The sequence below is a fragment of the Dromaius novaehollandiae genome, chromosome 21 (genome assembly GCF_036370855.1).
Source record: "Dromaius novaehollandiae isolate bDroNov1 chromosome 21, bDroNov1.hap1, whole genome shotgun sequence".
In the NCBI taxonomy this organism is placed as follows: Eukaryota; Metazoa; Chordata; class Aves; order Casuariiformes; family Dromaiidae; genus Dromaius; species Dromaius novaehollandiae.
In genome coordinates, this window is record NC_088118.1 from 5529952 (window position 1) to 5545658 (window position 15707).

At 49.5% G+C, this 15707-nt stretch overlaps 1 protein-coding gene across 6 annotated transcripts in view; it reads left to right on the forward strand.

The window, feature by feature from the left end:
- The window catches only part of B3GAT1 (beta-1,3-glucuronyltransferase 1), a 41893-nt gene that overhangs the window by 13800 nt on the left and 12386 nt on the right, over nt 1-15707 (forward strand). The window contains exons 2-4 of one of the 6 annotated variants that reach the window (XM_026099236.2): nt 9418-9553; nt 9692-9838; nt 12746-13254. In XM_026099236.2, coding sequence (XP_025955021.1) covers nt 9727-9838; nt 12746-13254 — 621 coding nt within the window. In that variant the 5' untranslated portion in view covers nt 9418-9553; nt 9692-9726. Of the gene's footprint in view, nt 1-9417; nt 9554-9600; nt 9839-12745; nt 13255-15707 lie in introns of those variants that run through there. The other 5 variants (XM_026099234.2, XM_026099235.2, XM_026099238.2 and 2 more) reach the window with 5 other exon arrangements.

The following is a 15707-nucleotide window of genomic DNA, read 5'->3' on the forward strand; positions in this document are numbered from 1 at the left end:
ATGCTGGTGGGAGAGGCAGCATGCTAACCATTCCTTCTTTTCCTGGGGAGAAATTCAATTAGGTGGAGAAGTTTCCAAGATAAGCATTTGGTTCTGGTATTAATGTCTGAAATGCACCCTTTGAGCTTGCTCCTAAGCTTTCATCTTGGAATTCCCTTTTTGTATGGTGTTCTTCCTCCTACTTTGTCTTTCTTTTCCCTGGCAGAGATTTGGGAGAGTTGGTGGTGGAAGATGGTACCACAAAGGGCTACAACCGCATGTTGTAGCTTGGGAGTTTCAGATTGGAAAACAGAAAAAAGTCCTTCACTGAGAGGGTGGTGCAGCAGTGTCGCAGGTCAGCAGAGAGGCTGTGCCATCTCATCGCAGAACGGCTGAGGTTGGAAGGGACCTCTAGAGATCATCTAGTCCCACCTCCCTGCTCTAACAGGGTCATCTAGAGCAGGGTGGTGGTGAGGTAATCCTTACCAGAGTATTAGCAAGTCTGCGGTCTTTATTCCAACAGCCATGTCAGTTCTTTCATCACACAGATACATTACGCATCTTTGACTTGTTAGGCTTCCTTGGACGTAGGGGGAAAGGCAAGCTCATAGGGAGCCTGGCATTAGTTTGACCTATTCTGTTCGAGATAGCTGGATCTTGCAGATCCTGAAGCAGTGGTCTCAGCTGGCCTGCTGATGGGGACGGTGAGGCTTGGTTGTTCTGGCCTGCCACCCCTGTTATACGTGGCTTCATGTGGAAGCACCTGTCTTCAAACCTTTTGGACAAAGCAGATGCAAAGCCTACAATGGAGCCGTGGAATTTAGTCCAATCCCATTGAAATTGGGTCATCCTTTGTTAGTGTCGCTTTTTAAAATCTACTGAAGTCAGTGGTGCACAAAATATTCAGTGTAATGCAGACCACAGAGACAGGTATAGAGACTCTGGAAACATGGTTGTTTCTGACAATTTTGTCATGGTCTTAGCTGAGTGAAGGTGATATGTTAAGGTATCATTGTGTCACCAATTTGAGAAGGTTTTTTGGAGAAACCCATAAAAGAGCTGATTGTTGGAGTTCTGTTTTCATCATTCATTCAGCATTCATCCACAAGCAGCCTTAGAAAAAGCCAAACAACTTTTGATGGGTGTTGTCAGCATTTCCCCTAAGATGACAACTCCCAGTTGTCTTTCTATTTTGGAAGTGGGCTGTAAGTCAAACAGCTTTTCATCTCAATAGGAAGAAAGATGCTTTTTAAAAACCATGTGTGAAGTGCATCCATTTATCAACAAGTATTGGGTGCTGTAAAAGCTTTCTCATCCAAGAGTTGAGTCAACTCACAGCTTTTCTGGCTTGAAAGTCTTGAACAGGCATTGCCAATCCTGGCTGATGGACCAGTGCATCTTCTCAAAGCAGGAAGGGCAGCACTGTCCCTACCAGAACAGGGTTTCCTGTGGGGCCAGGCCAAGACTGCGATGCAACTTTACCAGGCTCTAAGGGTCCTCACCAGCCGTACTGCTTTCTGTTCCAAGTGCATGATGATTTTTTTGATTGTGCCTTGCTTATCACAAAAAGATTGCAGAACCCACATTTAACCCTTTTCCAAAACCACTGTAACGGCAAAATGATACCAGCCCCTTACAAGGCCTTCCCCTATGTATCCCTGGAGCAAGCAGGAAAGAAAGCACAGCGGCTGTGTAGCTAAGGCTCTTTGTGAGCTCCAGGAAAGCGCTTGGGCACTGCGGTGATGGCTGCAGCATAAGAACCTGTGCAGGAAAGCGAGCACATTAAGATGATGCATTAAATCTTTTAAGGATTTAACAGAAGGTCTTCCATTTTGTGGGAAGCAGTGAAATCATGGGACTAGGCAGTGTTGTCAGGCTGCATAAGAGCAGTCCCATCACGTCTCCTCTCCTGTTCCTAGTGCTGGTCATCTCTACTGGCATCTGCAGAGGTGAAGCAGCATGGGCGAAGGTTAATGTGGACAAGGAAAAGTTCCTTTCTGGGGCTTGTTAAAATTTGGCTTAAGCTCTGAGAGTCAAGGGTTTAAGTGTTTCCCAAACTGGTGGGTGGTTCGTTCTAATTCTGGATATGCAGTTTATTCACATACACAACTAATCCTTTTTCGAATCCTGTTAAGTTCTTGTTCTTCTTAGTATCCTGTGGCAATAAGTTGCAGAAGCTAATTGTGCTTGTGTTGAGCTCCCTTGATCCACTTTGCTCATGCTAGCTTTTAATTTTCAGTGTTGTTCTGAGAAGCTCAGTTCACTTTTTTTTTCCTTTTTTTTTTTTTTCCTGCAAGAGAATCTGTGCTCTCTGTCCTGTTTGCTGCAATGTGGCTGGGGACTGGAAGGGCAGGGTAGCTCAGTTTTTGTTCCAGCTTTTGCATGGTTGGGGAAATTCTGCAATCTCTCTGCCTCAGTTACTCTAACATCAAAGTAAAGTTAACACACTACAAAATGACACTACAAAAAAAGCGCTGCAAGGTATATGGCTGGAGGGCATTAACACACCTCTTGCAACACAAAAAGCAGCCTCTGTGTGTATAGCCAAGGCAAGCATAGTGACAGGGGTCCGTTTTCTTGGCCAGAGAAACAAATTCTGGAGGAAGGGATGAATAACCAGGGGGAAGGGAATAAACACGTTGGTTGGTTCGTTTGTTTTGGTGAATTAATATTGAACAAAAGTAGTCCTATTCAAAACTATGGCAACAGAGCTTATTATTACGGAAGCCCACCAGTGACTCCCCAGGCAAATTTAACCTGTTTCCCCTCAATCCATGTGAAGACTCTCAAAGGTGCCTCTCTCTCTTGGCCCCGGGGATGGTGCTGTCCCGTGCTCCCAAGGGCAGAGCTGCCCAGAGCTTCCCGGACTCTCCAGACAGAGCACATTGCTGCCCCAAATGCCCTTTCACGCACACCTCAGAGGGATGGCTCAGAGGGAGAGGCCTGTGCTGAGGCTGAGACCCTTCCCAAGGCCGCTGGATGCTGGCGGAGGAGCTGCCTCGTGGGAGGGACACCGCTGGCACGGCAGGCACCGCAACGGTGCTGCCGCTCAGAGGCAGCTGGAGATGAGGGGCTTCCCCTCTCCACTGCGAATCCTCACCTCCTCTTTTCCCTATAATGTCTGACACAGCGGAGACAACGGGGTATTAGTGAGCAAGGACAACAGAAAGGCTGCGGGCCCCTCCCAGTGTTCGCAGACAGTCAGCGTGCGGATTTGTCATGCAATTTCTTTGCAATACTGTGGTTTTCCTGCAGTGAGCACTCACCTCTGGAAGGGATGCCAAAGTGGTGCATTTTCCTGGAAGTTAATCTGGCAAATGCTTTCTACCTCCTGTGTTCGAACAACTCTGCAGATGGTTCCCACGTGTACAGGACACCTTGGCTTTCCCCCACAGCCCCCTTGGTATGCTGTTGCTGTTCCCCAGCACAACTCTGCTGCACCTCACTGCAGATGAGGATTGCCTTTGCCTCTGAGTCCATAGCTGGCTGCAGCTGCTGCACCTCAGCGCAGATCTGCAGAGCTCCCTGCAAGGCCGGAAGTGGATTGCTTCTGAGCAGCACCGAAAAATCCATGAGCGCCGGCGGGTGCTGTGATGTGGGCGATGACAGAGCGTGTTGTAGACATCCCTGCAGAGGTTCGGGCTGTGAGGCAAGGCAGAATGCATGCTCCGGTCCCTGGGGAAGAACAAATAGTGATTTGTCTAGCACCAACAGCTCCCGGGGCTTCATATGAGCAGGAAAGATAAAGTCCAAATGAATTGCAGACTGTGATCATCTGTATTGAAGGATGTATCTCACTGTTGAGACCTTCTATTTTCCCCTAACAGAGGGTCCAAGGCAAAATGCTAGTCTGAGTTCTGTTACCGTTGTACCAAGCTTAGAGACAGGCCTGCCTGGGGCCCTATTCAGCAAAGCCTGTGCCTGAAGCATTGAGTTGCGGTTCTTTAAATAAGCTTGCAAGCATTTTGCTGAGCGGGCGCCATTATAAATGGTGTGTTTGCCTGTGTTCGCTTTGTTCACAGTTCTGAGCTTTAGAGAGGTGGTGCAAAACCTCACCATCCATCACAGACCCAGTCAGCAGTGGCTCAGCACTGCTGACACCTGATAGAGTAATAGGTAGCTGCTTCGATTTGCGTGGATGGATCTGATTCTCCTCCAGCTGGCAGAGTGGTAATGGTGCACTGAAACATTTCTGAATCATTTTCACTCCCTTTCCTGAGCTTTGTGTTGTGCAGATCAGCTCTAGCTAGAAGATGGTGCATTCCCCCATTCTGCGTTGTGCAGTCTGCTGGGAGAGCAGGGCTGCAAAGTCTCTGCCCTTTTCTCCTGTAACTTGGGAAAACCTGAGGTTGAAGTTACCACCTCTGATTAAATCCTCAAAGAATAAGCAATTCTGCATGCTCATTACTTCTCTCTTTTCTCAGTTCTGGCTCCTTTAAAGGAAAGCATGCCCGTTCTGTTCTGCTTAATAACTACACAGTAATTAGCTCCACAGTTTTGCTACTATACTTATAATAGCCCCCATTAAAGTTATGGGGTTTTTAGGCAGTAATGGCTTACAGAGTAATTAACGAGCAAGAGGCTTTTATTGCTGTCTTTATTTTTAGCCTGTGCTTTACAAGCCTTTTCTGCCAAATACCAAAATCTCAGAGAGAAGGTTTTCTGTGCCGGTGCCCCCACCGTGCGGTGTGGAGGCGCAGGGCTGAGCACGAGCACCAGGAGCCAGCCGCCGGCGCGCCTATGCGCGACTGTGCCAGGCCGGAGCCCGGCAGCAGAGCCGCTTCCCCAGTGCCTATGTGATTGCAAAGGAAAACCTTAATTGCTCTGTGCCTCAGCTTCCTCACCTGAAAAATGGGCATGACAGCGCTTCTCCGTGTGTTCACAGGGGTGCTGTAAAACTGATGCTTTGGAAGAGATGTTTTGTAATCCCTAGATGCTGATAAAAGGGAAATGTTTATGTGGGACGAAATCAGGTTTGTGTCTGGGCTGTGAGCACTCTTGCTGCTCCTCAGGGGTGTGGAGCTGTTTTTGGGGGTGCGAGGGGATGCCTGCATGCCCTCAGAGGCCGCGGCTCGGCGCCTGCCGCTCCGTTCCCATTGCAGCCTAGGGGCACTGGGAAACGAGCTCAGTGCGGTCCGTAGCGTGGGAAGTGATCCTTTAGTTTACCTGCTTAATTTTCGCATGCTCACAGTCACTTTCTATGCAAGATGATTGGCTCAGGCACATAAGACGTGTAGGGGAGGTCAGCAGAGCTTTTTCGGTTGCAGGGGTTGTGGCCCAGCTGCCCAGAGCCCTGAGTGGGCCGGGCAGGGGGACCGGCGGTGGCCTGTGCCCGTCCTGCATCGCTGTCCGGCCGGGAGCAGAGCTCGCAGTTATTGCCGAGTTGAAACCCTGTTTGGTTTAGGGGTTGCTTTGCCAGGGGTGAAAGCTACTAGTGAGGATACACTTTGTGTCTTTGTATCTATCTGTATGAGTGTTTATTTTCCTGCTGAAGCTTTTGTTTTGGGACTTGGCTTTGTTGTTTGGTATTTCCTGGCTGTTTTTGTAATACGAGGAAATGTTTGGGTCTTTTGTGTGTTTCTTTTAAATCTAGACAGTTTTTTCACTTTGATTTATGAATATATACAAACTCAATTAAAACAATTTTTTAGTTCAACATCTTCTAAATCACTTCTTTTCAATGTGGGAAAACCAATAAGAAACGACATGGGGCTGATCAGCCCCAAAGGAAGCGAGAAGGTAAAACTGACTATAAGCCAGACTGCAGATCAAATCAGTGTTTCCTACAGTAAGTGGCAGAGTCGACGCCAATTAACTTGATTTAAAAAAAGAACCTTCAGAGTTTAATAATCCAACACGTTACTAACACATGGCTCCAGGATTTATTAAGGCGTTTTTATTAGATGAGTGCCCTTTTAATATTGTCATGCCTTGACACCATTGCCCTCTGCCGGAGGATGTGAAATCTCTTCCACAATGTGGTATAGACCCTGTGCTTGCAGCCTGTCAAAATACGTTTCTGGCAAAGAGAATCTTTCCAAACTATGCAAAACACCTTTGCTTTTGAAATATTTTGACCAAAAATCCTTTGCTTTTGAGCTGGCAATTTATATATTTTGCTTTCATTTTCAAACCTAAAAAATAATGTTTATGTTTTCTGTGGTAGGAAATGGAGTTTGTGCTTTTTAATTAATTCACATTTAAATTTTGTTCCCCTCCTTCTTTTCCCGGTGGAGAAGGAGATAGCAAAAACCTAGAAAGGACCATCTGAACAAAGCTAGTGTTAGTTTTGAACTTTTTCAATGGGAAAAAGAGAGTGGTATTATTATGGGGCAGTGGGAGAGCCAATGCTTTGAAGAAGAGTTTAATTTTTCCCTAGAATAGCTTTTGGCTACCCTTACTTCTGCCATAAACAGCAATGAAGAGCATTGTTCAGCTTTGATGGCAAGGGGCGAGCCTTCTGTTTTGGGCTGTGAAGCTGTGAATTCTGTCATCAGCAGTGTAAAATCTTAAGTGGCCGTGTATTTCTTAGCTGCTGTTGTTCGTAGCAGAAAATGGATTTCATCCTCTGCAGTATTAACATCTGATGTTGAGACAGGAGCATGGCTTTGTTGTGCAGAGAACCAGTGTCGCTTGCCACTGATGCCCTCAGTTGTATTAGCGTGTGTTGGGATGGCCTTGAAACACTTCATTTGGATCCAGATTTCACAGCGCTCGCAGCAGCCCCAAGAGAATTCTTACGGTGTCCTTCAGTCAGGCTTCTCAGGGTCATCAATAAAATCAAATTGCTTCATGAATTAACAGCGCGCAATGTCTGTGCTGCACAGCAGAGTACGCGGCACCCTGTGGATGCCGACAGGCAGCTCGGGGTGCCAAGGTGTGGGTCAGCAGTTGCGGTGTGGGTCACGCTGCAGTCTGGGCTCCACGTGCACCCCCAGCTGACCGTCGCCATCTGCGATTCAGATCCATACTGGGGCTGTGTCCCTGTGGGCATGTGGAGCATGCTGTGTAAGGAAGGGAGCATTAATTACGGCCACTGCACACAGGCTATTCAGTTCATAGCCGCAACCCAGAACTGCCGATGGTGTAAGGGAGCTCAGCATTTCAGCGTTCAGCGGCCCCAGGAAGACTAGGGGAGGAAGCGTTCCCATGGCAGAGAGCGCAGGCCCTGGGAGTGCTCTGCTGCCTGCCCGAGCAGAGCTGCAACGCAGAGCCAACAGCTCTCTCTGCTGGGGCATAAGCTGGCTGTGTTGGCCCTTGGCAGCTGGAGCACCAAAGTAACAGATGATTGACTGGGGAGCGGCTAAATGCTCTGTAGCAAATTAAAAGGAATCGATGCTGAAGAGACCAACGCGCAAATCATTGGAGCCTGCTCATTTTCCCTTGTGTTGATGGGACAGAAATCAGTGTAGCATCCCATCCCAAGGTGCCACTTTTCCATCTTATGAAGTCCAGCCTGTCTTCTGGGAGGATGCTGGCAATTTGAGTCTGGATTGGCAGGAGACAGGGAAAAGGCATCCTTAAGGTAAGAGCACTGGATTTAGAGGAAGCTGTCCTTGACAAACAGGGCATTTATAATGCATGCCGGCCCACTGTGGCAGCCCACCAGCTGCTGTGAATTGACTCTGAGCAATTCTTTTAGCATGTCATTTCTTCCCACCCCCTTTCCAGTAGCACCATCCATTAGCTGGTGCATTCGCAGCAAAGGTGCTTTACCAGGCAAGGTGTTGAGTCCTTTCAGAGCTGCCTCTTGTGATTCTGCCCTACAGGGATGCTCAAAGGACGTGTTCTGGCTTTATAAGGGGATTCGGAGAGGATGCCAGTGCTCATGCCCTCCGTTCAGGCACTGACAGCAACTGCAGGGACAGCAAGGATGAGGCCAGATGCTCTTTCCTGAGGGCACTGTGTGCTCTGGCAGTGTGAGGCCAGCAGGATCTCTCTGGCCCTAGGAGCTGGACTGGGATGGAGCAGAAGGATGATGTTTGCTGGAACAATTCCTCCTCTTCCTCTGTCGTTCATTTTGTCTGGATGAGGCTGCTTTCTCTAGTTTTGAAAAAATAAAGACAAATCCACATTGCCAGTAGGTATTTCCTTGAAAGTCTGCAGGTTGTCTGGCTGCACAGAACATGTTCTTGGGCTGTGGAAAACCTTTCCTGCTGGCTACCCTTAATGGAGAGAAGGAAATCTGGTTCCCAGCAGAACCGAATATGTTTGGTGGTTGATTTTGTTGTTGTTTCTTCTGGGCACTTCCAGGAGACTCTCTCTCTTCACACTCACTAGCTGTACCTTGCGTTGGCCTAATCAAGGATTTGAACCTGGATGTCTGCCTGGCTGCCCTGCACAACTAAGAAAAAGCAAGCTTCAAGGGTCTCAGGAAGAGCATTTGCAATGCAGCCACTGTACACATCATATCTGTGGCCCAGGCTTGAGGAGCTCCCCTCTGATTGAAGCGGGGGAAAACAATGTTTTCCAGAGTGCTGTAATGAGGGCAAATGAATAGCCAGCTAGAGGCAATGCTGTGTGGGAGATCAGTGCTCTTCTTGCTGCCCCACAGCCAGCCTCCCTGCCGTATTCCCTGGGTTCTCCCACGTCTCCAATGCGGTGCTTTAAGCAGCAGGCTAATGTGTTCCCCCACATGGGAACAGTGGTACTAAACTGCTACCCATGTTTGCAAACTGTCCACCGTGCATGTCCCTGCTAAGTGATATACATTCCTTGCCAAGATACTTGGATAAAATACAGTCTGTTTAAATCTTGTATGTGCTTGTATTGAATCAAACTAAGCCATTGTGGCAGTTTAATATACTCCAGTTGCAATTCATCTGAGGTAGAAGAAATGAATCCGAACTGGCCATTGGAAGCCTGAGCTGAAATTTGCTGCATCAAAGCTGCTGTCAGGATGGTCAGAGCTGGGGGATTACAGTGAAGGGCAAAACACAGAGGCACTAACTTTATTGGAGCCAAACCCCGAGAGCGCAGGAGCAGTCTCTTCTCTGCTTGCAGAGTGCTTTGTCTACAGGAGGGAGAGGGTCTAGGGGTCAGAGCAAGCACAGAGCACTTGCTGAGTGTCAGACAAGTAATGTAGTCATTTTGGTCTCCATTTCTGCTTAGGGGCTTGGGCGTAGCGAGTGGCATTGTGAGGCCTGACTGGCTTGTGGATGCTCTGAGGATGAAGGGTCCTATTCTGTGGGGGGATGCTTCAGACACGGGGCACCAAGCAGTTTTTGCTTGGCTGAAGCAGGGGCCTTGCTTGGCAAGTGGATGAAAGGGAAAGCAAGGCCCTGGACAACAAGGAGGCATCTCTCCTGGAGGGTGGGGAGACACTTCTGTGGCTCACTGCTGCTGTTTGGATTGTTCCTTTTGAGGAGGATTTGTGAGCTCCACGGAGCAACTCGCTAGGACTTTCCTCTGCTTATTCGCCTTTGCTTTGTGTTGCAGGCTTCCTTCCAAATGGGTCCCTGAGGCTCCCGCTGGCAGCTCCAGCAGCATCCTGTAAAAGTGCCCTCCTGCTCCTGGTCCCAATAGCCGAGGCCACTCCAAACCTGCTTCTGCAATGGGTGGGTTGTAAGCACTGGTAAGACCTACGAGTCGTGTCACCTTCGCTGCTCTCTCCCTCTCTCGCGTTCTCTCTCTCTGTCCTCGTTCCTTCTTGCCCATTTATTTCTTTTCTCCATGTGCTCTGCTGTTCTGTCTCTGGGGTTTTCACTGTCAGGTAATGAGGAGCTGTGGGTCCAGTCAGTCTTGGAGATGCCGAAGAGACGGGACATCCTGGCTATCGTGCTGATAGTTCTGCCCTGGACACTACTAATCACCGTCTGGCACCAGAGCACCATTGCTCCACTACTTGCAGTGCACAAGGGTGAGAGAAACCAAACCAGCCCATGCCAAATCTGTGCATCCCTCCCTCGTCCTCATCTCCTTTCTCATTCCATTTCTCCACGGCAGCCACGCTCATCTCAGCTCCCAGCCCATGCGCATGCAGAAGGCTCCCCACTTCTGCTGTAGGCATAGCCCAGGGCTTACAGGGGTTCTTCAGAGATGGCAGCCTCCAAGCCATGGGACGTGGTCACTGCACTTGGAGAGCTCTTCAGGGCCTAAATCCAGAATCAGTGGGAGAGAGCACTGAAGGAAGATGCTTTTCTTTGTTCCCTGATGATCTATAAGAGAGAAGTCCCTTTCTGCTGGCTTTTGCAATGTGCTGCAAAGAAGTTAGTCCAGTAGGAAGGCTGCAATAAAAAGAGCAGAGGAAGCAAAGCTGCTGCTTAAGACAGCCCCTCTGTGAGAGACAAGGCAAAGAGCATTTTTCAAGTGTCTGCAGGAGAGCAGCAAACCGGTTCTCTTGTCTTGAAGGGGAAAGCATGTAGTAAGCACCAGCATCCTTCCTGATGGTTTGGAGTTAAAATGCTATGAGAGAGTCAGCTTCCAGCATACCTGTTGCACAAAGTGTTAAATAGAGCTCTGGCCCGTAGCAGATGAGTGCAGGAAGCGGTAGAGGATCCTCTCTGGCCGAAAGAGTCCTAGTTTTTATGAAGTCTTCAGCATAGCAGCGATATCCAAGGGCTGTGAGAGTGCCTGGGGGCAGGAAGAAGCCATGCTACCTGCCACAGTCCTTGCTCTTGGTTCCGCCCTCCTGCTGGCTACCACTGCAGGCGGTGCAGCCTGGGGAGGCTTGTCTGTTCGGAAGGAGGCCGGTTCATTTCCCTTTCTCCGGGCCCTTTTTCTGGGAGATGCTCTCCCTGTTTCCTTTTAATGTTCACACTCATCCTCCACTGTTGCTTCTCCTTTCGCTGAACAGTGTGATGTGTGTTTTAAGTTGTTAGAAGCTCAGAGTCTGTCCTGAGTGGTTTTACCTTTCCCCCGGAGGTCTCTTGACTGACAGTCACCCACAAGGCTTTGGGCAGCTCTTGAGGGAAAGTTGCCTGTGATCCCCTCTGGAAGCTGGACAGTTGTTCAGAGGATGAAGGATCCACTGGGCTCCAGAATAAGGCTTGAAAGACTACTAAGAATATGCTGTCAAAAAGGTCAGGAGTTTGACTCAATGTCCTGAAAACTAGGAGCTGTTTTTGTGAATGACCCTGGACTTTGAAGTTACAGCACAGAGACTGCTCTGCTCTGGCTCAGTCCTGAACTTGCTGACAACCTTGGTAAGACACTTCCTTGGCCTGTGCCTCTCTGAGCCCTCAGTGGAAAACAAGTGGCGATAGAGACCAGCCTGAGAGCTCTCAGGATAAATGGTTTTGTACCTCTAATGCATTTCTGAGATTCTTTGATAGCAAGTGCTGAAAAAGAGATGTGCATCTATACAGCAGTGAGCACAGTGGCAGTGGTTACGTGGGCCAGGATTTACAGCTGAGAGTCTGACCTGCAGGGGATCGCAAACAATCTCAGATGTCCCAGTCAAGCACCATCCTGGCTAATTACATTTGTGTCTGTGTCCAGTGTATTTTGCAGTTTTATTTTTGATTTGATTCCAGTGTCTGATGCTTTCAGAGAGCTGTGCTGTGTAATGCAGATATGCTTTATCTTATATAGAGCCCAATCCCAACATTTGCAGGGCAACTTGCTCCCCATCCTCCCTCCTATGCTGTGGAGTCTGGGGCCTTCATTCAGATCAGGTGCTGGTATCAATGTCTGTGCTGCTGGAAGAATAACGCTATGAAAAAGACATAGGAAGTACCTTGCTGGTCAGAGCTAGTGTCAGTCTGCTCTTGTTTGTTTTCTCATTAGAAGCGCCTTGTAGTAGCTGGTTTTGCAAAATCTAAGGCTCACAGTATTATGTGCCCACTAGAGAGCAGCCGGTTTATACCCTGCTGCCCCTTTATCCCTGCCAGTCCCTAACTGTATACAGACTGTGGTATTCCTGCTGGCCTGCAGTGGTGTGAAAGTCACACCCGGGAAAAATCACAAAGATATGAATGTTTTTCCTTGAGCCGATTGTGAACAAGTCTCTTTTTGCAAGGGTTTTATATGTTTGGATCAGTGTATCCCACGCACTGTTTGCCAGTGTAATACTGTTTGTTGTTCCTGCCTGCACTACTGAACAGGCCGTTATGTTCAGAAATTGGTAGGGCCTTTCTGAGGAGAGGTTAGCCATAGGCAGGTGAAAGTCTCTGTAGGAAAAAGCCTGCAATTAGACTTTAATTTCTATTCTCTGATTCTGGATTTAAAGGGTGAGTCTTTCGCTCGTTCTCCCTGCCCTATCCGAGGCCCATCAGGAGGATAGTGGGGTACTGCAGTGTCCTGGACAATCCATGTTGCTGAGGGAGCTTCACCAACTTGGTATTTTCCACCAGTTATTCCACCACTTCCCAATCCAGGTGCTCCAGTGCTCAGTGCAGAGCTGTGAGTTCTGCCCCTGCTGAGTATGGTGCCCAAAGCACTGAAGCAGTCCTTAGGAATGGAAGATCCTGGATCCAAGTTGCAGTTTTCATTTTCTAGATCCAGTTGCTGTACAAATCTGTCTCTTCTGGGTGCTTGTCGAAGCTGCTCATTCTGAACACGCAGCTGCAGCATTATCCGGGGCTCTCAGGCCTTGATTGGTGCTGGTTTTCTAACAGCAGGATCTTCTCTTCTCGTGGGTGTTTGTCCCTGATTCCTTTATTTATTCATGTACCTATTTATTCAAGCCTCCCTCCAAGCCTGTTTCCTTTCCTCTCAAACTGTGAGGGTGACCTCCTGCAAATAGCAAGCAGCCTGCTGGCTCAGATTGGGGGTGTTGGAGGACTGAGTCCATGCTGCTTTTTCTTTCTCTCATACCCTTGCTCAGATGATGGTGGTGACTCCCGGCGTGATCTCGCTGCAGGCTTGGACTCCAAGGAATACTGCTTGTCGGACCGGGACATTGTGGAGGTGGTGAGGACAGAGTACGTTTATACCCGCCCACCCCCGTGGTCAGACACCCTTCCCACCATCCACGTTATTACGCCCACCTACAGCCGGCCCGTGCAGAAGGCAGAGCTGACGCGCCTGGCCAACACCCTCCTGCACGTGCCAAACCTGCACTGGATCCTCGTGGAGGACTCGCAGCGGCGCACGCCTCTCATCACCCGGCTGCTGCGGGACACGGGGCTCAACTACACGCACCTCAATGTGGAGACGCCCCGCAACTACAAGCTGCGGGGAGACATGAGGGATCCCCGCATCCCTCGGGGGACCATGCAGAGGAACCTTGCTCTGAGATGGCTCAGAGAGACCTTTAACAAAAACAACAGCCAGCCCGGGATTGTTTATTTTGCTGATGATGATAACACCTACAGCCTGGAACTCTTTGAGGAGGTAAGACCCTGCTGGGGGATCCCCACCCATCTGAACACTGTAGATTGGCATGTGGTGCGTAGGAGATGCTGTGTGCTGGGCTGGGGGGATGCTCTGTGCATCCCCTCCTGAGCTCTGGGACGGTCCTATCTGTGCTGCAATCTCACCGCAACTGCCCTGAAGTTTTCTGCAGGGCTTGACTGCAGTGCTGCCAAGCATGCCTTTCCCAGCGTCAAAGGCATCCCATGCAAAGTAACGGGGACCCCGGTTTATCCTGTGGCATGTACTCAGGAGGCACACTGGTGCACATCCAGGCTCCAGTCCTTTAAAGCATTTGCAGCATTTGAAAGGATCTGGTTACCACTGCTGACGCAACCCCTGTGTCTGTAAATTGGTACTCTTAGCTGTGTTACTCCCTTGAAGAGTGGAGTGAAGCTTTCCCCTCAGCATCAGAAACCCAAGCCAGATCTCTCTCTCCCCAAAAGGGAAGCTTATGTTCATGTGGGGAAGTTATCTCAAGACAGGGTCTGGCTGGTAAGATCCTAGCAAAAGCAACGTGCAGCTAGTCTTTATTGTAAAGCAGCTGGGGAGGAGCTGCCTTCCCCTGTGGGGAGCCTTGTTAGGGTTGGGACATCCCCTTCCGTCCTGCGCGCCTGCACACAAGGGCCCGTCTAACAGGAGAAATCTTGGCCACACTTCCCCACACTCCCCACCTCAGAGGGAATTTCAGGCTGGTCCCTGATCTGATGTTATCCACCCTTCTTCTCCACCCCACCCTCCACCCTGGCACACTGCACTTGGCTGTCTGTTAATCCGTGTTTGTTCTTGTTTGAGGAGTCCCTGGGGTTTCTCCTCCTTGCTTGCTCTTTGCATTTGTTTGCTCTCATCCCAGAGTGTTTGCTGGTTAAATTCTGTAGCTGTCAAGGGCCTGGCACCTGCTTTGCACAGATCCCCAGCTGAGGTAGAAGTGCCCTTTTGGAGTTATGCCTGAATGATGACAGCGCAGTCGTAGCGCTTGCAGGACATCTTATTCAGAGGTGCTCTGTGCGGTTGTCTCTGGGTTGCGGCACACACGTGAGGAGTGTGCGTTTGTCAGGGCTTGCCTGTCCGCCCAGAAGAGCAGAGCCCTTCGTGCGCTGCCTTCCAGGGCTGTTCTCTGCCAGGGGGTGTGTGCAGCGCTCCCCCTCCAGAGCTCTTCCTCCTGCAACTCTTCCTCCTGCAGACCATGGATGGTCTCTTGGGCTGTTTTAAGCAGGAAATGGGGCTGTGATCTCAGCCTGGACATTTGCGCCTTCAGGAACCTTGATGGCAGGCTGAATTTCAGCACGTCCTGACAATCCTGTCAGTGTTTGGGATATGCAGATTTACTGAGGGGGCCAGAAAGGTGCAGTCTGTGCACCCACAGCGCTTGCTTCTTGCAGAGCAGAAATGTGTGCACTCTGAGGATGCGTTGCTCTTTCTCAAAAGGCCCAATCTCAGTCCTTTTTGCACACAGTTTTTTATAATGGTGAGCTGGCTGCTTTCACTGTTCTTTGTAGCATGATGTAGGTCTGAGGCGCTACAAGAAGGGGACTTGCTCATGTAGAGAGTTTCTGACAGAGCTGGGAACTGAGCTTGGATCTCCAGGATTCTGACTTGTTGCTTCCTCCTCAGGACTATCCTTTGTCACTTCAGCTCTGTTACATCCTCCTCTTTAAAACCAAGTATAATGCTTCCTTTATTGCAGTATTTTTCAAGTCTTTTGGAAACTTGAGCAGAGGAAGGTTCCCCTGTGCTTTCCCTCCTGTGCTGTTTTGACTCCTGTGGGGTCCCTAAATGAACTCCTGTGCCTTTCCCTGTCTGCAGACACATGACAGTCTTATAGTGCCATGTATACTGTACCTGACCTGACTCGCAGCTCAGAGATGACTTGTTGCCTTGGTCTCCTAAGGCAGAGCTCTTGCAGCAAGGGTCCAGGCAGGAGTATTGCCTCTTCCCCTTCCCCCGCCAGTTGCCAGTTTTCATGGCAGGGATCTCCTGTTTATTCCTTCTGTACGTGTCCCCTTTCCTTTCCCTGATGGCTTTCACTTGAGCTTGGATAGCCACAGGAATATACACACTTTTGAAGCTGAAAGCAAATCCAGACTGCATGTCTTTCTTCCACACTCTCCTTTGAGGCTGGCTCTGGCAGCGTCCTCAGACAGACACTGCGCGTTAATAAAGCAGGGAGGGTTCCTTCGGTCACCCATGTGCTTTGCTCGTAGAGGCTTCTCTCTGCTATGTAGCGGCAGTTAAGGTCACATGGAGCCAATGAAACGTGCTGTGAAATGCAGAAGACATGCACTATTGTTCCCTGTGGACAGGGGCTGCCATTAGCATGTGTTTAATGCAGAAGGGCAAGTGCCAGAGCTCTTCTGGTCTCGTTTGCTGTAATTAGCAGTGATGAGATTAGCTCTGGGAGATCCCTGATCTAAGAGCCTGGGCTAAGAGCAGAA